Source organism: Brassica rapa, chromosome A02 (assembly GCF_000309985.2).
Source record: "Brassica rapa cultivar Chiifu-401-42 chromosome A02, CAAS_Brap_v3.01, whole genome shotgun sequence".
NCBI classification, from domain to species: Eukaryota; Viridiplantae; Streptophyta; class Magnoliopsida; order Brassicales; family Brassicaceae; genus Brassica; species Brassica rapa.
Window position 1 is genome coordinate 12,235,367 of NC_024796.2, and position 22,470 is coordinate 12,257,836.

Consider the following 22,470-nt stretch of genomic DNA (forward strand, 5'->3'; position numbering starts at 1 on the left):
GCAAGAGTTTCAATCTCTCTGTCTTCCTTCTTAACTTCAAACACAGCTAGCTACTCAAAAAAAATTCTCAGTTGCAGTCTCAAGAACAGAAGAACCTAAGAGCTCCAAAATAAGAAAAGAACAAAAAAAGAGGATTCACAATGAAGAGATTCCTTACATGGGAGTCGATCTCAACAGCTCTGATTCTGTTGCTTCTAGCTTTGTATATCAGCAAGAATAATGTAGAGGGTCGTCACATGGCGCCAGCTTCAAGTAAAGCAGTGAGAGATTTGCAGATAAGCAAGGAGATGAAGGAGGAGTCACTAACAGGTGAAAAAAATAGCTTCAGAAGAATCCCAAGGAGTGGCTCCAGCCCTATACACAACAGGTAAAAGACAAACCACACCCATCAACTTTCAATCTTTATTCAAATGGTTTTTACTTTTCATATATCCCTCTGCTAGAGTTTTATGATTGACACCAAGATTTTGTATTTTTTTTGTACCAGCTACGTCCCTTAGGAAGTAGAAAACAGCAGATAACCGCAAGAGAACCATAGTAATAACTTTTTTTCCCTCATGAATCTTTATAATTTTTTGTTTGTACTGTACTATAGGGTATTTACACTTAATAGTGGATGATGTAATGTAAATGAAGTATAAGAAAGTTTCTTATAAGCTTTGTACTGTTAACAATCTCTAGAGTAGGCTTAGATCTCTACAAGTTTGTTTGGTAATGTAATATTGAAAAGACTGTTTTAATTAGCATTCTTGTGAGGGCAGATCAAGCAAGAAAAAATTAGAAGGATCACGTGATTAGATCCCAAAGTAAGTTTTGTGAATAAGATCTTACCCATCGGTATCTAGTTTCCTAAGCAGAAAAGACCCTTGCTTTGTTTTCGAAAGATCAGCTTTCACATCCAACAATTCATTTCCTATGGCTTCCCTTAGTGTCAAGTTACAAGCATCAAAGCACTTCTCAACGGTATATAAGTCAGATGTGGGTAATGAGAGCTCGCCAAAATGTCCACCTAACCTGCCAGGAAGTCATCGCTGAAAAGAAACAACTGCTTGAAGAAAACTAAAAAGTAACCAAGAGACTGAATAAAGAAAAAAAACAAAATACAATAGGATTCTAAAACACAAGCAAAAACATAATACAAGAAGATTCTAACTTCCCAGATATTCCCTATGCTTCAGTTTTGTGTATTGTAAATCATATAAACAAAGCTACACTGTGGAAGCTGACGTTCTCAAGTAGACGAATAACATAAAGACGCAAATGCATACTTTATAATTAGTCGGCGCTTCTGTTTTGTAGCAGCATTTGAGGCAACAATGGCCTCGATAATAACATTTTCTCCGCTGGAATCTTTTGCTGTTTCAATCGTATGTCTCCCGCGTCGGGTGTTCGGATTTATGATCGGGTCGGGTCGAATTAAGTGGAGAAGGAGAACCATTTATTAGCGGTCTGTTAGATCACCGTTACGTATGACCGCTTACACGCACACTGACCTCGCGGTTGAGTAGGAGCTTAATGGGCTTATTAACGGGCCTCATGGATTTTCTCGAGAAAGCGACGGAAACTCATCTTCAAGAAATTTTCTCGAGAAAGCAACTGAAAAGAAAAAAAAAAAAAAATCAAAAATCAATGTGGCGAAGGTCAGCGTCGTTTATCCTCGACCGAAGCTCGAATTCACCTCCCATGGCCGACACCACTCAAAAACCTGACGCCATCTCCGCCTACTACCAAACCCGAGCGGCGCATCACGGCGTCATCACAAGCGACTGGCTAGCCCAGGCTCAAGCCGCCGTTGAGCAGCCTGACTCATCAGTCTCTGGTCTCGGGCCTGCGAAGTCGTTTAATGTGATCGATGAGTTCAACGGATGGAGAAAACAGCCTGATCTGGCTGAAGCCGTGGCAGCTATCAGAGCTATGGCTGCTGTTATTCGTGCCAGCGAGGCTACCACCATGATGGAGCTTGAGATTGAGCTCAAGAAGGCTTCTGATACACTCAAGGTGAAGAAAAGATTGAATCTTTATCATCTATTCTCATGCTCTAGTGATTGAAAAGAAAAAAGACAAAACTGAAACTAAAACTTTCAAACTTAAAAGACTTCGCTGTACTAAAAATTGTATCCTTTTTCTTTTTATCAACTTTTCATTCTCTAGTGATGGATTTAGACATAACTTCTATGTTCTGTTTCGGTTTTGTTGTTAGTCATGGGACAAAACTGAAAGTAACTTTGCAACTTAGGAAAGATTGTATCTGTTATCATCTCTTCATTCTCTAGTGATGGATTTAGACATAACTTGTGTGTTCTGTTTCACTTTGTTGTCAGTCATGGGACAAAACTGTAACTAACTTTGCAACTTAGACTGTGGAAAAGATTGAATTTTTATCATCTATTCATATGCTCTGGTGATGGAAAAAGACAAAACTTGTGTGTTCTGTTTCGGTTTTGTTGTCAGTCATGGGACAAAACTGAAACTAGCTTTGCAAGTTAGACTTCACTGTAGAATAGATTGTATCTTTAATCATCTATTCAGTCTCTCGGGTGATGGAAAAAGACATAACTTGTGTGTTCTGTTTCGGTTTTTGTTCAGTCATGGGACAAAACATCAATCTCCTTGACTGCTGGGTGCGATCTGTTCATCAGATACGTGACGAGAACGTCTGCTTTGGAGTACGAGGATTTCAATTCAGCCAAGTCTCGTCTCCTTGAACGTGCTGAGAAGTTTGGTGAAATCTCTTGCAAGGTTTGTGAGTCCCCTTGGCTCACATGAAAATCCATTTTCATAGAAGAAGAAGAGGATCTAAAAAATGTTCGCTTTTGTCGCAGGCTCGTAAGATTATCGCAATGCTTAGTCAAGACTTTATATTCGATGGCTGTACCATATTGGTTCATGGACTCTCTAGAGTTGTTCTCGAAGTACTCAAGACAGCTGCACAAAACAACAAACTCTTTCGAGTTCTCTGCACAGGTGCCTTCTCTTGTTCCTTGTTCTCATTAATTAGCATCTTGCTGAACCCTTTTTGAATGAAAACATTACAGAGGGAAGGCCGGATGGAACAGGAGTTTTGTTATCTAACGAGCTGTCAAAGCTCGATATCCCGGTGAAGCTGCTGCTTGATTCAGCTGTGGCGTACAGCATGGACGAGGTAGACATGGTGTTTGTGGGAGCAGATGGAGTTGTGGAAAGTGGAGGTATTATCAACATGATGGGTACTTACCAGATCGCACTCGTTGCTCACAGCATGAACAAACCGGTCTATGTCGCTGCAGAGAGTTACAAGGTAACCAAAACGGTTCTTTAAAGATTCAAGTTAATGATTAATGATACAAAGTTGTTGTGTATTTGCAGTTTGCTAGGCTTTATCCGTTAGACCAAAAGGACATGGCTCCGGCGCTGAGACCGATCGAGTTCGGTGTAAAGATTCCGGCAAAGGTGGAAGTAGAAAGGTCGGCTCGAGACTATACTCCTCCTCAGTACTTAACGCTACTCTTCACGGACCTTGGCGTTCTCTCTCCCTCTGTTGTTAGTGATGAGCTTATTCAACTCTATCTCTAAGTTTTAACATCCTAATTAATTTTTGATTTTGCGTCCACTTAGATTGTGCTCCTTTCAAAGTTTCAAGTTTTGGTCTATTAACCTTATTTTTGTTTTTGGATTGACAATGAACCGGTACACATGTGGCCTATTTGTTTTTTTCTTTTTCTAGGGTCGTTCTTGTGTCACTTATTTGATAATATTTTAAATACTATCATATTTTAAAATGTTTGTAACACAATAATTAAATACTCCTTTTGTTTTAAAATGTTACATATTTTAGATTTTTTACACATTTTAATAAAACATAATGTCCACAACTTTTATCCACAACTTTTGTGATTATCTTTTTTCCATAATTTTAAGCCAATAAAAATCTAATAAATACAATTAAGTTTTTTTGAAATTTACAATTAGTTAATAAAACATTCATTAAAAATGCAAAAAATAAATCATAATATGTAACGTAACTTTACGGAGGAAATAGTATACATGTAAAAAAATATTGACCCATACGTCATACTAAACATTCAACAAATATTGATCCATTTATATCAAACGAAATTGTTTCTCAAATATAATAATATTTAAAATATTTTGATTAGATATATGCCATATTGCGAGATTTGAATATCTCAAAAAATGAATATTCAGCTATAAACATTAAATATTATTCTACAAGTAATTCAATGATATTTAAATCTTAATATATATAGACTTTATTGTTGAAAATAATTAATAGTGGTTAAAAATATATGTTAGAAATATTAGAAATATATATATTTTAGGTGAGATTTAGATAGATTAAAATGAATATTCTGTTATAAAAAATCCATATTATTCTACAAGTAATTCAAAAATATTTAATTCTTAGCATAAATTCATTGTAACTGTCAAGTAAAAGTCTCATTGTTTCTGTAGATTTATAAACACAGTTTAGTTATAAGATATTTTTGAAAACTAAAGTTATGATGTTTAAATTTATATAGACTAACACATACCTTTAAATACTCGTCCCACACTTCATCTGGAGCAGTATACTTTTTCAAGTCAGGATCCCATCCAAATCCAGAATTGCAGCGTTGAAGATCCAAATGGTTTTGGTATTTTTCTCTCAAATATTTAATCCTACTTAGGTAATGCTTGTGTTCTTTTTGGCATCCAAGTTTTTCATTGAGAACAGGCAAAATTTTTTGTTCCACCGTGAACTTATTTATTAAACCATTAGCATCACGCCAATTTCGATGAATTGCATCAACAAGTAAATCAATCAGAAGTTTTGTTTCCTCTGGTCCCCATTGACTATACCCACCTTTTTCTTTATTCTTTTGTGAATCCCCCATTAGCTAGTTATATAATAATAGTATCACAAAATCAACATAAGAAACTAGACAAGAACCATAAATGAAATATGAATGAAGAACTAATGCATATAATCATTGAATTATACATGACATAAATGTACCTCAGAGCTGCAAATTTTGGAGAAGCTTCTGAATTGTTGCGTCTTCACATGGATATAATTTATAGAAAACGAATAGCCAATGCAAAAAATAATGGATAATTACGAATTCGTTGCAACACAATATTGTAACACGATACTATCTTCTTTATTATGCAATACTTCAAGATAAACTCTACAAAAGTTTATTATTATCTCCTCCCTAGAAATCTACACTAATCTATAAAACTCTCGGTAGAATTCTAAGTAAATCTAAATTCTGTTAAAATTTGGTAAATTGTTTTTATAAAAATAATCATTAAAACTCTATTATACTCATAAACCAATAACAGCCCCTAAGTTGAAAATAATTAATGGTAACCGAAATGGTTAAATATATATTTTTGGAATATTCGAAATATATATATTTTAGGTCTTACAATCTAAATGTGTGGGGATATATGATACTTGGAACTACTATTACATAATATTATATTTGTAATCGTTGTTTTCAAACTTAATTGCCATATCTAACAGCGACATACCCCTATAGGTTGAGGTTAACAACAGGTCTTTGGTGTTCTATTTGTACAAATGAGTTCTTGTTCTGCTTGTGTGTACCGAATGTCTTGACTCTTGAACTGTTGTTCTTCGCTCTTGTCAGTGACACACTTTCTAGATTTGGGAGTGGCACATCTCTCCATCATTTTCTCTATGACCCATCCACATTGCATACCAATCACCTGTGTGAGGAGACTAGTTAACCAAGGTTAGGGCAGAGGAACATTCACATGATCCTTCTGGCGCACTGAGCTTGCTGTCGATGATCCCATATGCTCCATGGCCTTCTCATTTGCAGAAAACTGCATGCCATTTTAGATGAGCTAATTTCTCATTTTCCGTATCCACCAAATCATCCAAGGACAGAGCTTCGAGGTCACTATCTTCCAGGGTGATTGTGAGGGATGAAAAAAATAAACAGCCTGTGAACTGTATCTACCATCACACCGTTTGGAGGACATAACTAGTAATAACTCTTGAACTAGTCCGTTTCTGCCCTCCATAGCTACTGGAACAATGATAAAATCGTAGATCCACAACGGTTAAATCCCTTCTTCTCAGTTTCAATGCTTCAGATAAATTATAAACGTTTGATTTGTTTTGGTACCATAGATCAGAACGTACAGAGTTGATATAAGTTAAAACGAACCAGAAGCTCAATTAAGACATAACGAGATAGATATAGTAGAAATTTCATTCAAAACAAAAAGCGCAAAATAGAACCAATCTAAGTGTTTTTGTCTTGAAAGAAAAGAGTGCAAAAAGAGAAACAGTTGCGGTTTGAGAACTCTTCAATCCCAACAGTAACTAAAAAACAATGTCTATAACCATTGTAAAGGCTTGTCAACTTTACTCCCAACCGCTAACTGCAGCATTTGTGGGTGGCACAGCCGTGTCCCATCCACCTTCTGCTGCTGGAGCCGCTGGAAAAAAAAACCAAAATAACAAAACATTAAAATCAACATCCAGAGAGAGGACCCAAAATAGGGTTTCAGGTTGTATCTGTCACTACTCACCGCCTGATTCGTTCCATGAAGCACCGGCAGGAGCAGCAGCGATTGGCGCCTGGGCTTCTCCAGGCCATGCAGCATCAGGGATGGCAGCAGTGGTCCACTGGTCACCACCACCATACTCAGGAGCAGGTAGTCCAAACTCTGCCTGAGGGGCAACTTCATCCTCATCCTCTGGCTTAGCCTCTTCAGGCTCCCTGTAGAAGAACAGGTCAACCTGCACAACACACCATTTAAACAAGTCACACACCAAACATGAAAATGACTTTAAAAAAATGATTTTCTCATACCATGACATCCCACTTCTGAGCAGGGCGGATGGTTCCACGCATCTGAAGGACCATGCGAGCAAGAAGCCAGAAAAGACAACCAATGCTGTGCTTTCCCTTGTTGTTGGCGGGGATACCAATGTCAACAAACCTCATAGGAGAGTCAGTGTCACAGAAGGCGATGATTGGAATGTTTCCCAAAGCACCTTCCTTGATGGGCTGCAACACACATACGCACAAGATCCATGTTCAGACAACACCATCGGTTAATACAATTTTTTATAAAGGAGTTTTTTTACCTGGTGGTCGGTACGTGGATCAGTAAGAATCAACAGCCTGGGCTCGCTGAACGAGGTCTGCATCTGATTGGTGAAGGTACCAGGAGTGTGCCTTCCAGCAATGGCGTTGGCTCCAGTGTACTGAGCGAACTTGAGGACAGCTCTCTGACCATAGGGCCTAGCTGACTGAACAATGATGTCCTGTGGGTTCTCAATAGCAACAATAACTCGTGCAGCCATCTGAAGCTTCTCCCATGTTTTGCCCAGGTTAAAGATGTAAATACCTGACAAGGATAAACAAACATTAGAATACAATGCTCGGTTTAAGAGTTCATAGAAAATTAAATCAAATAGAAATAAGAAAATTACTTCAAAAATAATTTCTTTTAAAACAAAACATCAGTTGAAGAACTCAAACACAGCTAGCTTCAGTTGAAGCAATTTTCCAATTTATAAGCTTAGAATGTTATTTAAGAAATGAAACCCATGTCCCACTCGTAACTTCATACAGACAGAAACCACTCGAGCAAACAAGAACAGCACTATTGTTGTTATCTTCTAGACTTATTATTACAAGAAACGATGATAGAAGTAGCAACTATTTTAGGTCCATGGTGGCGGGTAAGCTCTACGTTATGAACTAAACGACTCATAAATTACAATCACACATCTAAAACAACAGTACCAAATCACAAACAGACAAAGGGCACATAAGCATACAAATGGACCATACCAACACAGAATCATCTAAATCATCTATATACGCACATACATATAACATAAAGTGAACATTTTTAAGAAGAGGAGAAAGTGGTACCGTCGTTGCGTCTCTTGAAGACGTAACGCTCCATTTGGTAGTTACAGTTCTTGGTTCCGAGGTGAACTTCAGCAGCACACATCATCTTGATGTCAGCTTCCTTCTGTGAAAGCTGTCCCGTCGTAGCTGATCCGTTAGTCGCCATTCTCTCTGAGACCTAACCGCCGAGATAAGCTTTTGCACTTTATAAATCAAATCAAATCACACGAGAGAGTGGCCAAAGAGCCGCGAGGGAGGGAGTCACCAATATATCTCAACCAAAAACCCTAATCCGTTAAAAGCCCATTTTACCCTCGCCCTTCAATTAATACAAACCGGGAATTAATTAAATTGACTAAACCGTTAATTATAAAACAAAGTTTCCGGTTTATATCTTAAACCGAACTCCAAGTGTGCATAAACTTGTCAGCAAAATCACTCTCTCTCACTCTCTCTCTCTTTCACAGACTTCGTTTTATTTTTGTTTTCTTCCTGCAGACGTTAGAACCCTAATGATTTCTCTACCCTTTCTCTTCCGATCTCCTCTACTGTGCTTGAAACTCCATCGCCGTTTCTGATTTGCCGACCTTTACATCTTCGATTCCTCTCCGATCGAGTTGTTTTATGATCTTCTCCGGAACGAGCTCATAATAAGGTTTCAATTTCACACTCCGATGCGAAATGGTTTCTTCAATTCTGGGTCTCTCATAGCTCTTTTTTGGCAGCAGGGGTTGAGCTTGATCCATGGGTGTCACGTTTAAGATTTCGAAGATCGGTAGAAAGTTCCGGCAGAGGGTTTCTTCTGAATCGCCTGCTCCTGACTCTCCAAAGCCTCTGAATCCGATTCTATCTGGGAAATCAAAGGTACCTTCACTGAGAAAAAAGTTTCTAAATTTTGAACGCTAAGTAAGTGAAACTGAGGTAAATTTTATTCTTTCTTTTTTTTTTTCTTGTCTTGCTTCAGGCCATTGATGCTCTGCAGCCATCTTTGCCTGATATATCTCCAGGTTAGCAGCATCTAAACCAACTCTCCTGTGAGCTTTGTTGAATTGAGTGCATTTGCTTTCTCTTTGCAGATCATGAAGTTTCCTTCGTATTGAGCCTCTATCCGAATGGTTACTCTGTAGTAAACTCCTCTGAGGTATGTCCTGAGAGTCTATACCTGTTTGTTGTTCTTTTGTTTTTTTTTGTATTTAAATTTATATCCTTTAGATATGTGAGAAGCAGGCTGTGCAGCAGGCATCCTTTCGAGATACTCCAAAGGCCTTACATCCGTATGGTATGGCAGCAGAGACTCTACTTTCAGTAAGTATTTCATTTTCACATGGGGAACTAGTATGAATTCAGAAGAGTATTATTTTTTACCTGATTCGAATATATTGCTTACTTTTTCGGTGAGTGACTTCAAAGTACTTCGAAAATAATATTTTTTGTATTTGTATTTGTATTGTTGAATGGAGCCACTAGATCTGTATTCTTAGTGTTGAGCTGTGGTTTTGCTCCAAAAGTTTCTCAGGTCTCTATTATGACCCCGTCGGTTTCCAAGAATTTATTTTGAGTTGTAACGCTAACAGCTGGTATGTGTTATTCCAGTGAATGCTAATTTCTGTAGTAAATTAGAATAAGTGAGGTTGATGTTTGTTTTCTCTACTTTGATTGCGCTGCACTACTTGCTCTCGTTAAACACATTTTCAAGTTCTCATTCTACTGGGTAAGTGTTTTTACTTCCTCTGGTTGCTTTTTATAGGCTATTGAGGCTGGCAGACTTCCTACTGACATTTTGGAAGATATACCTTGCAAATTTGTGGATGGAGCAGTCATATGTGAGGTCAGTTATCTTCAGTTCAGTCGTTTATTTGGATAGAACCTAAGCCTTCCCTGACCTGCCATCTAGTCGAAGTATATTAGAAGTCCCAAATTTTCGTCCCAAAAACTAAGAATTTTTTCCTGAGGTTTATAAGATAAAAATAAAATAAAATAAATTTATAAGTGCATGGGAGTTTGACTTCCAAACTCATTCTTTCCTCTTCTTTTTCCTTTCGAGGCAGATAAATTATTTGATTGTCTGTTGATTGCTCCTATAATGTTTAATTTATGAGCTTTCGAAACACGCTGGAGTAATTGGAATCAGAAGAAAACATAAAATGAGTTTTATCATATCTCTGTTTCATTGCTGAAGTGTCATCTTACATAAAATTATGTTTAAAAAAAAACATTTGGGTACATGGTATTGTAGGTGCATGACTATCGGAAACGTACCCCAGAGGAAGCCTCTCCTGTGATAAATAAAGTGCGCCTTAAGATGTCACTTGAAAATGTGGTAAAAGATATTCCATCAATGTCGGACAGCTCATGGACATATGGTGATCTCATGGTAACCACGGTCACTCTTGGATTACAAGTCGAATATCTGAGCACTGAAACTTTTCTGTACTAATCCTTTCATTAACTGTAGGAAGTGGAATCAAGAATATTAAAAGCCATACAACCTGAACTTTGTTTGGATCCTGTACCCAGACTTGATAGGCTGAGTAAAAAACCTGAGACCGCCAAGGTAATAGCTCATTAAAATTTCTACGTGTGCTTTCCCTTATCATTTGCTTTTATAATGTCTAAAAAGGTTTTGTTTATGCTCCATAGCTTGATTTGTCTCTTTCTACTTTGCGGAGAAAGAGACTGATGCAAATGACAGAAGCGACTGTTATGTCTCTGAACAAGAGCCATGGGAAAAAGGTTTGCATTGATCGGCTTCCGGAAAGTTCAGAGCGTGTAAATATGCCAGGACATTTGTTAATGCATCAAACCCATAACAACCAGGCTATTCAAAATCCGGGTACTAATATACTGGTGGGATTAAGAAATCAGACCATGCAAGATGCGGCAACTTCCTCACTGCCTTTGGTACCACCTCAGCAACAAAGGTACCTGGGAACTGGACATATTAGAAACATTCAAGATCAAGGATCAAATTCTGCCAGTGTCTCTGGAGGTTTAGATGCAATGTTGCCTTATGGCTCTGATAGTATGAACCCAGGTGCATCTTTCCAAAGAAAGAGACAAAGTCAAGAAGCGCAAGAGTCTTCTATGCCTGGTTCGAATAAGCGGACAAGGGTTTCACACATGGGTCCTCATGGGGTTCCACAGCAACAGCCGGGGCAACGCATGGATGGCATTCAGGGAACCGATACAAATTGGAAAAATGCGGTTCTACAACAAGATATACTAGGCAGAAGTAGTCAATATCCAAATCCAAGTCTTCAGAGGTTTTCACCACAGCAAATTGAAGGAGTAATGAATCAGGAAGGTGGTCCCATGCAGTTTCCAGCTTCACAACAGGGGACATTGCGTTACACTTCGAAAGAGGAGCCATTTGAGAGTAAAATTGATGGTAGTGTCAGAAATGATATGCCTGGGGTGGGAAGCGATGCAAATAATGTGGATCCGCGTATGCAGTCAAGGATGCCCCATAATGGATTGTTAAGATCGAATTTCTCTCAAGCATCCTGGAACGTGAACCCAGGCCAGAAGATTGAAAAAGATCTGAGAAAAGAAGAACAGTTCAGTAGAAGGATATCGGCTCAAAGCCCTCGTTTATCAGCAGGCGCTCAACCACAGTCCCCACTTTCATCGAAGTCTGGTGAGTTTTCTGGTGGTTCAATGGGGACCCACTATGGAGCAGTTGCAGCAGCTCAAAAGGACAAGGCTGTTACTTCTATTCCTGCTATTGGTGCTACTCAGTCAGTGGGTTCTAGTCCTAATGATGCTATGCAGCAAAGGCAACACCAAATGGTTGCAAAACGGAGGACAAATTCTCATCCTATGACACAAGCTATTAACACTGTTGGTTCTCCTGTTAGTGTCAATACTGTGAGTGCCAATGCTGTTGGTCCTCCATTGGGAAACCAAACTACTGGCGATCACGCAATCCTCGATAGATTCTCAAAGATTGAACGAGTTGCTGCAAGGTATGAATCTTATAAAACCTGTTTTGTTGAGGTTATATCCATTAAATTCTTCTTCATGTGGCTAGTGGTCTGCTTTGAACTATATGCCAGCTATGATTGAGAAACAAGTAATAGAAATAATTGCCTTTTATAATCATACTTTTCCTTCTGATTTTGGCTTTACATTAGACCATTGTCGGCATTGTCCCGCCATCCTTATCTCATTACATACATCCATATAAATTAAGAACTGTTACTGAATGAACAAGTTTTTAATGCTGTATGTTATGAACTTTTTTTTGTCTATTTCTAGGTACCAACTAAACTGCAAAAAGCATAAGGTGGATGAGTACTCGCGAAGACCTCGCTCTTATGTTCCTCAGCGTCTGATGGTTTGTTTTTCGGGCTTGTCTAACAACGAGGACTTCAAAGACGAAGAGAAAGCCTTGTCAAAATCTATTCTTGGTGGCAGCATGAATACATGCAAGACAAGAGTCATAAACTTCCTTCGGATGGAGCGTGTGATGCAAGGTCGATTTTCTGCTCTAACCAGATACCTGGCGATTGATACATTTTTTTTTTTTTTTTATTGACTCTCGACTCCATCTTTTCAGGTAATGTGCCTGCCGCCGTCCCTAAAATAGTAACAAGACTGGTGATGTCAGAGAAGCCCGTGGACGGGACAGTAGCATGGTATCAAGGGGAAATAGATGATGGTGATGGTTTTCCAGCTGAAGATCATATGTTAGGATTGCCCAATACTGTAAGTTCACTGGAAACTTGACACCCACTGCATTTTTTTCCGACCAGCAGTATATCTTCAACTTGCATGCACTAACAATGAATGTAATGCTGACATTACATTCATCATTGTTTATTGGTTGTTGGGCCATTGAACGCTTTGTGTAATTTTGAACATGGTTGGTTTATGGACACATCTCTCTTGTTAGTTGCTTCTGTTTGTTTCTACTTCTCTTCCATGATCGAAAGGGGGTGGACAAAGGATGAATAATTCTCCTCTTACGCTGACTTGTTTATTTGTCGTCACTTTGTTACAGCACATCGCCGATCTACTTGCTGCTCAGTTTAAATCACTGGTAATTCTCGAATTATGAATCGATTATGTCAAAATCTTGGTTCGAAGAGGAAAGCTACTTACAGATTGATTTATATGCTTATGCAGATGGTCCGTGAAGGATACCGCATAGATGAACATATTCAGGAGAAGCCAAGTCGCGGGGATGCTGGTCCAACCAGCAGTCAACAGAATTCTGCGGGTGGTGTTCCAAGAGGCAACTCTGCAAATGAAATGCAACAGTATGGGGATGCCGTTGCTGGACAAGCGCCCAATGAGGCATCGAAACAAGGGAATGCTGGAAGTGCACCTATGAACTCAACCCAGAATGTTCTTGCAAATGCAAGGATGCTCCCTCCGACAAATTCTCAGGCTTTGCAAATGTCTCAAGGACTGTTGTCTGGTGTCTCCATGCCTATGCAACCACAACAGCATGACCCACAACAGTCTCCGCTATCACAGCTACAACAGAGAAATCAACAGTCCATGTTTACACAGCAGCAGCATCCACAAATGCAGAGAGCGGCATCTATGATGTTGCCTACAAATCCTCTATCAGCGATCAACTCGATGAGCCAGAGCTCTGGCATGGCGCTGGGTGGTCAGATGACCAACAACCATTCGCCTCATCAACTGCAGATGTTACAGCACCACGCGGCGATTCAGAGGAAGATGATGATGGGGCAACAGGGGTCAGGTGTAGCCATGAATATGGGAATGGGAAGCATGGGCAACAGTATTGCTGCGCTTGGGGCTTTTGGCAACCAAATGAATATGGCGGGAAGAGGGCTTGGAGGAACCGGAATCACATCGTCAATGTCTCTTCCTGGCATCAATAACATGGGGCAGAACCCAATGAATCATCCAGCGTCAAATTTGAATGTTATAAGCCAGCAACTCCGATCTGGTGCTTTAACACCACAACAGAGTGCCGCTGTGTTTACAAATCTTAGGTTGGCGAACCGAGGAGGTGGAATGGGTGCTCCCCAAGCCGGGATGAGTGGCGTGTCAGGTGCCAGGCAGATGCACCCCAGCTCTGCTGGTCTATCTATGATGGATCCGAATACATTAAACCGAGCTAACCTGCAGCGAGCTATGGGTAACATGGGTCCACCTAAGCTGATGCCTGGAATGAATCCTTACATGAATCAACAGCAACTCCAGCAGCAGCAACCCCAACAGCAACAGTTGCAGCATCAGCAACAGCTACAGCAGCCTATGTCTCAGCAGCAAGCTCAGTCTCAGCAGCTACAACAACATGAGCTGCCTCAGCAACAACAGCAACAGCAGCAACAGGCAACAGCCTCGCCTCTTCAGTCTGTGCTATCACCACCCCAAGTAAGTTCGCCATCAGCTGGAATTACACAGCAGCAGCTGCAACAGTCCAGTCCCCAGCAAATGAGCCAGAGAACTCCGATGAGTCCCCAGCAAATGAACCAAAGAACTCCAATGAGTCCGCAACAAATGAGTCAAAGAACCCCTATGAGTCCTCAGATAAGCTCGGGTACGATGCACCCCATGAGCACAAGCAACCTGGAGGCTTGTCCAGCAAGTCCACAGCTAAGTTCTCAGACACATGGATCTGTTGGTAGCATCGCCAATTCCCCAATGGAGCTTCAAGGTCCCAAGAACAACTCTGCTAGTACTAATAATCCCTAATCAAGAAACATAATATGATTAGTTTAAGAAAAGCCATTTTATCTTCAAAACATGGGTTGTAATTGAACTTAGGGACTAGCAAAGCATTTGAAGTTTTTTGTGTCACAGTTTTAAGTTTTGCGTGTACATAAATTAATTAAGCTTGTGCTTGTAGAGAAAGTAAGCAATCCTTTGTGCTTTGCAAGTGAAAATGCTAGCCGCTATTATTAGGTTGTTGATATGTAATGCTATCTAGAGATTTTGTTGAAGCTAGATTTGTAAAACTGTTTTTGGTTCATTATTATCTTATAACTATAGGATTTTCATACAATGTATCACCCATTCACGGAGGCTTGCCACAATGGACTAAACCGTGACATTCTTCTGATGTTCCTGTAGCACTAACTGGTCAGTTGATTTCCCTATACGATAATAGGGACGTCATGCGATGGCTGCAAGTTCTAACATTTTATCATGAAATCATACTCGCAACCTAGAGACCCTGTAACAAAGACTACAGTCCCAAAGGAAAATTGAGCAAAACTGATTGTAAGCAAGTATAGTTTAGTTTAGCCCACTAAGGCGGTAATGTTATGTTTAAAACTTGTTAAAATACTTAGTGAATGAAATATTTGCCGACTAATCAGATTTAGGCCCAGTCCACTTTCTAATTATTAAGAAAAAGAGACCAACCTAATATAGACATAACAATATAGCAGAAGAGTGTAATGACAAGACAGAAGTAGAAATCCCCATGAAGTTTGCGGAAAGGACACACCGACTGACTTTTCAATCATTAGCATGTCGGAAGCAATTAATAAATTTCATTAAACTTAACAACCATACTTCTCCTCTTGTATAAACGAGTATATTCTTATATCTATACTATTAAATCAGAATTCTAATCTCTTTTTTATCTTAACATGCCATTTTCTTTACTAACATTGTATGTTTCATTAAGGGCAATCAAGTAATATTAATAACACATCTATATTGGATCATTTTTTCGGATCTAACCCACATCAGATCTCTCTTAGGCCATTTAGACCGATTAAGAAATCAGATCCAATTCTCACATTTTTTTTTTGGACCATTGAGTCCAAGTTCAAATAATTTTTTTCAACTATTCTTAATTATTATTTTTTTCTTTTCTTAATACAATTTAGGCATTCATAAAAAAAATTGAATTTTTTCATTGAAAAGTATAAATCTTTATTAAAAGTATATAATTTTTTTTATTAAAATATTAACCACATAATAAAATTAATTTATCAGAGTTATACCAACTTAATTCATTAAAGAAATAAAGTTTAATTTTTTAAACATAAATAGTCATTTAAAATGAAATACGATAAATAAAGATACAAAGTTTAAGTCTTTTATAAAATAAAACACAAATATATGAAAATATGACATTTACTAAATATTTGTCAATTGAAAAAAAAAATCTGCGCTTTAAAAGCGCGAGTCAAAATCTAGTAATAGATTTAAAGCATATACTCATTATTTTCTCTTATTTATTACTTTCTGTTGAAATAAAATCTTCGAGACTCTTAAATAAATATTATGTGCGCCATTATAGTCACGAGTCCATGACATTTTTCAGCTTTTAATTAACAGTTTTTTTGCTATAAAATTTATACATGTATTAATGTATGTTAAACTAATGGTAAGTAAGTATTATTAACCATGATATTATCATGTTGTCATGTTGAATAATTAATCAGTAAACTTTTTTTTATAAATAGTAAATTTTATATGGCTAGTAGTTTATAAACATTAAATATAGAAAAAATTTTCATCTCTGGTATTAGTTGTAAGGTATTCCGAATTCGGACCAGACATTATGATAACCAATCTATTTTGTAGTATTTTTTTCTATCGAAGTCGACTGAATCAGCCAATATGATTTATTAGAAAAAAAAACTAAAAACTAGAAAGAAGAATAGGACCATGAAATTGGGACCAGGTCACCAACGCGTCATGAGAGCGACCATTATCATTTCCAATTAAAAAATTACAATCTTAGTTTATTTGTTAAACAAAAATATATATTTGAAATGGACACAATATTACTTATTACATATCACAGAGGAACGTGTCTCAGATATGCGGAGTTTCGACGTTTTTTTTTTAAAATAAAAATTGGGGTTTACTATTAATTAACGTTATAAAAACACAAATAGTATTTCTTTCAAATAATCACAATGTATTTTAGTATCTTTTTGCATTCATTAAAATTTATTTTTATATAAAATGGATCTTTCAAAATTCTGAATCATTTTAGACTGTAGTGCTAATGTATCTGTATGTTTTTAGTAGTATTTTTTTAAAGAGAGAAATATAACTTTAAAATCTAATTAATTTCGACTAGTCATCACATTCAACCAATTTTTTGTTAATTTTTTTTAATTCAAGCTATTTCAAACATTGCTAGAGTCCTTTTTATTATCATGAGACTCATGACTCATGGAGAAAGATTCCGTTGCAAAAATAGAAACACAAGTTATAAAACCGCGACACTAAAATAAACAATATAAACAAATGCGACCATAGATTAAGTTTCTCTAAAATTATCATCCTCGTTCAGTTGTCTATAACAGTTAAGAGATATATAAATTAGTATATATTGAGAAGCAAATATAAAGATTTGTTGTGAAGAGAAAAATCATTATTTGTTGGTCGTAACAAAGTAAGAAGCTACATATGCTCATCATCATCATGATAAAATTTACGTGATCACGTTTGGGTCACACACCGCATCGAAACAAATTACAAATCAGCAGCAACAACAAAAAGACCAATAAACATAGTATATATTATACGAAAGAAATGTGTAGAAATCAAATGGTCGATGTCAATAAGTATAGAACTCAGCCAATTCTTCAACGGATCCTCCTTCTTGACCGGTCTTGAGCATCCACAACAAGTGCTCGAACAAAACAACTTCACAAGATACAACAATCTCACGATCTTGTTCCATGGACCTCGACCGATCCACGAGTTCTTGGAAGAGTGGGTGAGAGATGATGTCGGGTCTAAGCATGTAAGGTCTTCGAGTCGGACCAACATAAACAACATGGAGATTGTTGTCCTCTGAGAGCTCATTGGAGACAGCGGCCGAGGAAGATGAGTGGTGGTGGTTCTTGGCGAAGGAAGGCCATTTCTTTATCGCCGACTTGAGCTTTGTCAGCTTCCCAACTTTGGACATTACTTATGAAACTAACCTTTTTCTTGGATTTGGAACAAGAGAGTTGTTGAAACTAGATAGGGTTTAGGGTTTATGAGGATATATATATGATTATATGAGTGTGTGTGGGTCAAAAGATTGAATGAAGAATAGAAAATGTTTTGAGATGTTCTTGGGAGGAAACAACGAGGAAGGTTCGTGTATATATATTGAGTGAGATAGAGAAACGTATAGATGCATTGCATGACCCACCGATTGATGCATAACAGCTAGGAGAGATGAGGACATAAATAGCAAAACTAGTAGTATCTTCTTTTGCCATTGTTTTTCCTTTGTTCCTTTTATATCTTTATAATCGGATTTAAGAATTTACATAAATAAATTTTGTAAAACTATATTTTTTGCACAGTAATTAATTTATTGTTATGCAAAATATTACATCTTTTAGTTTAAAATAGATTGTATTAAGTAATATTGATAACATGAATGATATAATATAATATACCATACGAGATAATAATACTTATTTAACATAATATATATTGGATTAGTATATAAGTTTAATTTCTATAAAACTCAAAAATATATATTACCCACACGAATAAAACACTAACTATATATATATATATATATATATATATATTTAATATAATTTAAGAAGAATATATTATATTTAATCTATATTAACCGGAAAAAAAACTCCCAAAAAACTATTGCATTATATGTATAGTATTATTCTAGCTATGACATTTTGTTTTGTCTACATAGATGCCACTTGTCATAAATCGGAATTTGAAAATATTTGATAAACATATAGTACATGTTTACTACTATTTGTTGTATATTACTGTATAAATATAATAAGTTTGTAGGTGTGTACATATACATGTGTAGATGTGTAGGCAACCTCTCATTGCGTGTTGTTGTCTAATGATCGACAAAGAGTGATAATTTTTAGATAACGATTACATCCTGTCCACAATTTTGTTGAATATTACCCCATAGTGCTAATTGTTTGTCGTTCATATATACCAAAACAGCAAATATAATCTTCGTCCACCGACTAAATTTATTTATTTATCTGTATGAACTAAACATATGTTATATCCACATTTTCGAAACCATAAATCCAGTGACGAATCCCAAATTATAAAATCATACGAATAAAATAAAAGATTGTAGTTAAGCAATATATGACGGATGCAACCACCAATGACATTTGATTTTTTGGCAAAATACAATCCTCTTATTTAGTGCAAAAGCATATTTCATTATATATTAAAATATATGGTATTTATCAAATGTGTGTTAAATTATTTAAAAATTCGTTAGTTTGGTATTTCTGAAGAATTAGGTAGAGAAGACCTTAGTACCTTACTGTCTGTCTTTATCGAAGGAAAAAAGTTGTGGATGGTAAGCTAATCATTCGAGGAATTTTAAATACTTGAAAAAATGGTCGAGAAGATATACTTATTTATGGCAAAATAAATCAAATAGTAAGATAGTTCTGGCGCATGATTAGAAATTAGATAACTGTCCAATGTCATATACTTATGTTATGTAGACATCAAGCTAGGCCTAATAATTTGATCAAGGGTGTTTTTTATTAAAGCACGTCTTTGTCTAAGGGGCAATTTACTGAATATTCATAAGGGCAATTTACTGAATATTTATCTTAACATTTTACCAAAAAATATTTTTACTGAATATTCATAAGGGGTCTAAATATGAAGAATATAAGCATTCTACAGTTTAAGTGATGAGACAATTAGTGCATAAAAGTGACAGTAATCTCCAATAGCAAGTGTGCATGAAATTTGACAAAATACATTATATATATTTGTTAACAAAAAAAAATTATATTTAAAATTAAAAGACATCAAAAGATATTATGACTAAAGTAGTTCAAAGATTATATATATTATTAATATTAATAAAATACATTTAAGATTTTTTTAAATGGTTCTAATTAAAAAATCACACATGAAAGAAGTCATGATTTCTATTTTAATACAATTCATTACATATACATATATATATATATATTGGTTAAATTATTTAAATCGGTTCAGTATTTTGAACTATACAATGATTTATATTACTACTATGTATAATTTATTAAGGAATTAAATATGTGTTTGTTAATCAATCCGGTTTTATAGGAGTCGGTTGTTATATTAGGAATGATATATTATTAAGTCATATTAGTAGGAACAAATAAATCATAACTGATTTCTAGTGAGAGTATATTTTTAAAAATATCACACATGAATTAAGGTTGTGACTTCTGTTTTAATATATAAGATGGTTGAACAAAAAAAATGAAAAAAATTGTAACATACTATATTATTTCATTAAAATAGAATAGTATAATTATTTATAATATGCGATATAACTAGTCGGTTATTCGAGGAGAACAAATAAAAATATAGAAAATATAAGAAAAGATTTAGAAATTTGGTCATGGAACTCTAAACAAATCAGTTCAATCAAATTTTCTACAATCTATATATCTATGACTGTCCCAACCGAAGAGAAAATTAAATTAAACTATATCAATTTATAATGTAGTATAGACTTTAAAACTCGATTTTCTTAATCTAACATGATTTGTCAAATTATATATATATATATATATATATATATATATGTGTGTGTGTGTGTGTGTGTGTTGTGTGTGCGTGTGTGTTTTAAAATTTCCAAAACATATCATAAACAAAAATATATATATGGTTTTATGAGTAATATATAAACTTGAATAATTGTTTTTTTAAGAAATCATAAGTAATTACGCAAATGGGAGGAAGCATGTAAGAAGAAAAAAGAAAGATTAATTAGTATACATAAAGGTAATATGTCAATTAATACATAATATATATAGAATATTAGCACATGACTTGTTAATTTGTTATGGTTATTTACTAAATTTTAATATTGTTATGGTTATGTGATCTTATATCTCTTTGTTTAATGAGATGACTTTATTGAAGATTAAGAAAGGAAAATGACAGTACTTCCTTCTCTCAATGGTATCAAAGATTACATATGGTTGCTAGACACAGCTCCGAAGATTAAAATGTTTCTGTGGAAAGCGGTTAGTGGAGCTCTTCCGGTGACTGATAACCTTTTGAGTAGAGGTATGAAGATTGATTCTAGATGTCAGGTCTGTGGTATGGAAGGAGAGTCCATAAATCATGTGCTGTTCACTTGCACTTTGGCTAGACAATTTTGGGCCATTTGTAACTTTCCTCGGCCTCACTCGGACTTCTCTGTTTCCTCTATATATTCGAACATTTTCTATGTTCTGAAAGCAAAGGATATCCCCTCCATCCCTTTGAATATCAGTAGAGCGGGTCCTTGGATCATTTGGAATATCTGGAAGAACAAAAACTCTCATTTCTTTGAAGGTTGCGTAACCAAAGCTCCAGATTTCCTTGAGAAAGTGTATGAAGAAGCAAATCACTGGTTCCTGATCAAGACAATTGAAAAAGAGGAAAAAGCCATTGACCTCGATCGGAAGAAGAAAATAATGTTTGGTTGGAAACCTCCACCTTCGGGTTGGATCAAATGCGATATTGGTTCTGCTTGGAGCAGTTCCAAAAATGAAAGTGGAGCTTCATGGGTTCTTAGAGACAGCGATGGAAATGTTTTGTTACATAGTAGAAGATCCTTCTCAGCTATTTACAGTCGTATGGATGCTTCTATGGAAAGTTGGTTATGGGCTATCGATAGTCTCAAAAACCTTCACTTCGATTCAATTATTTTTGCAAGTGATGATAAAGATCTAGTTGCGGCAGTTACTAAACCATCTGCTTGGCCATCACTTAAGTTCTACTCTCAAAAGATCTGCATCCAGCTTCATAATTTTTTGTTCTGGCGTGTTCAATCTTTGAAACGCTCAGATATCAGAGGAGCTTCTCTGATTGCTGATAGTGTCATCAAAGAGGATCGCTATCAATTTTACATTGCTGCTGGATATCCTGGTTGGTTAAGACATCTCTTTGTTTTATCATAAGGTTGGTTTGTAATGTTTAGATTCTGGCTGATCCTTTTGAAAAATTCTATCTGATCGATACCATGTATTTGTAATACCTTATTTCAATGAAAAGTGTTAAAAAAAAAAAGAAAGGAAAATGACACACACACATGCATTAACATGAAATAGACAAACAACTTGAATTCTTGAATACTAATGACTTCTGGTTCGTAATCATTGTAATGATTTGCTTAAATCGAATTATGATATTTAAAACAATAAAAAAGTGGCGTCATAATTCATATAGATATTACTCAATATTCTAAGGTCATGTTTTTAATATACAGTGAAACCTCTATAAATTGATAATATTGGGATCACATCAAAACTATAATTTTTTTATTAATTTATAGAGATATTAATTTATCGATATACTAATTGAACTAAAAACTCAATTTGAGACTATAAAATTATATTATTTTATAGAGGTTTTAGTATGAATTAATTTATAGAGTATTAATTTAAAAAGATTATATTGTATCACTAAAAAGGTTAGAAACTTATTTTTTTTTTTTGGTTGAAAGGTTAGAAACTTATTTAAGAGATATACTTAGCTCATATCTTAAACTAGAGTCCAAAAATTAAGTAGCGACAAGCCAGTTGGGATGGTGTTGTTTATGGAACTCTTGTTTATGTAAGGGCGCGACAATTGTGCAACTAATCTACTACTTTTTTCTAGACTTGGTCTAAATATAGAAATC

At 35.9% G+C, this 22,470-nt stretch overlaps 4 protein-coding genes across 8 annotated transcripts; 2 read left to right on the forward strand and 2 right to left on the reverse strand.

Moving 5' to 3' along the window:
* Positions 1-1,412: 1,412 nt before the first annotated feature.
* LOC103852777 (translation initiation factor eIF-2B subunit alpha) lies at positions 1,413-3,817 on the forward strand. Its single transcript, XM_009129679.3, has 5 exons — positions 1,413-1,998; positions 2,587-2,739; positions 2,823-2,964; positions 3,036-3,277; positions 3,346-3,817. The coding sequence occupies exons 1-5, from the start codon at positions 1,516-1,518 to the stop codon at positions 3,550-3,552; spliced, it is 1,227 nt and encodes a 408-aa protein (XP_009127927.2). The 5' UTR covers positions 1,413-1,515; the 3' UTR covers positions 3,553-3,817.
* Positions 3,818-6,167: 2,350 nt separating this feature from the next.
* Positions 6,168-8,146, reverse strand: LOC103852778 (40S ribosomal protein SA). The gene is made up of 5 exons (XM_009129680.3): positions 7,908-8,146; positions 7,112-7,374; positions 6,834-7,031; positions 6,550-6,760; positions 6,168-6,456 (listed from the first exon to the last, which is right to left on the reverse strand). The coding sequence occupies exons 1-5, from the start codon at positions 8,050-8,052 to the stop codon at positions 6,383-6,385; spliced, it is 891 nt and encodes a 296-aa protein (XP_009127928.1). The 5' UTR covers positions 8,053-8,146; the 3' UTR covers positions 6,168-6,382.
* A 151-nt stretch (positions 8,147-8,297) lies between these two features.
* Positions 8,298-14,841, forward strand: LOC103852779 (protein PHYTOCHROME-DEPENDENT LATE-FLOWERING). Of its 5 annotated transcripts, none has more exons than XM_009129681.3 (13): positions 8,298-8,541; positions 8,615-8,750; positions 8,851-8,893; positions 8,963-9,027; positions 9,099-9,191; positions 9,634-9,714; positions 10,123-10,260; positions 10,342-10,440; positions 10,527-11,851; positions 12,144-12,361; positions 12,445-12,593; positions 12,889-12,927; positions 13,014-14,841. In XM_009129681.3, the coding sequence occupies exons 2-13, from the start codon at positions 8,631-8,633 to the stop codon at positions 14,562-14,564; spliced, it is 3,921 nt and encodes a 1,306-aa protein (XP_009127929.1). In that variant the 5' UTR covers positions 8,298-8,541; positions 8,615-8,630; the 3' UTR covers positions 14,565-14,841. The 5 variants fall into 5 exon arrangements, with proteins under 5 accessions (XP_009127929.1, XP_009127931.1, XP_009127932.1 ...); XM_009129683.3 differs by having other exon boundaries at positions 9,111-9,191; XM_009129684.3 differs by having other exon boundaries at positions 9,114-9,191.
* Positions 14,842-17,199: 2,358 nt separating this feature from the next.
* LOC103852781 (auxin-responsive protein SAUR78) lies at positions 17,200-18,363 on the reverse strand. Its single transcript, XM_009129685.3, has one exon. The coding sequence runs from the start codon at positions 17,752-17,754 to the stop codon at positions 17,401-17,403; it is 354 nt and encodes a 117-aa protein (XP_009127933.1). The 5' UTR covers positions 17,755-18,363; the 3' UTR covers positions 17,200-17,400.
* Between the last annotated feature and the right edge of the window lie 4,107 nt (positions 18,364-22,470).

Excerpts from the sequence above, each read along its gene's own strand:
- LOC103852779 (XM_009129681.3), top strand. The coding sequence starts at position 8,631 with ATGGGTGTCACGTTTAAGATTTCGAAGATCGGTAGAAAGTTCCGGCAG. Across the intron at positions 9,715-10,122 it reads ATGGAGCAGTCATATGTGAG|GTGCATGACTATCGGAAACG; the intron begins GTCAGTTATCTT and ends ATGGTATTGTAG. Across the intron at positions 10,261-10,341 it reads GGACATATGGTGATCTCATG|GAAGTGGAATCAAGAATATT; the intron begins GTAACCACGGTC and ends CATTAACTGTAG.
- LOC103852781 (XM_009129685.3), bottom strand. The coding sequence starts at position 17,754 with ATGTCCAAAGTTGGGAAGCTGACAAAGCTCAAGTCGGCGATAAAGAAA.
- LOC103852777 (XM_009129679.3), top strand. The coding sequence starts at position 1,516 with ATGGGCTTATTAACGGGCCTCATGGATTTTCTCGAGAAAGCGACGGAA. Across the intron at positions 1,999-2,586 it reads AGGCTTCTGATACACTCAAG|TCATGGGACAAAACATCAAT; the intron begins GTGAAGAAAAGA and ends GTTTTTGTTCAG. Across the intron at positions 2,965-3,035 it reads CTTTCGAGTTCTCTGCACAG|AGGGAAGGCCGGATGGAACA; the intron begins GTGCCTTCTCTT and ends AAAACATTACAG.
- LOC103852778 (XM_009129680.3), bottom strand. The coding sequence starts at position 8,052 with ATGGCGACTAACGGATCAGCTACGACGGGACAGCTTTCACAGAAGGAA. Across the intron at positions 7,375-7,907 it reads CTTCAAGAGACGCAACGACG|GTATTTACATCTTTAACCTG; the intron begins GTACCACTTTCT and ends TATCCTTGTCAG. Across the intron at positions 6,761-6,833 it reads CTCAGAAGTGGGATGTCATG|GTTGACCTGTTCTTCTACAG; the intron begins GTATGAGAAAAT and ends TGTGTTGTGCAG.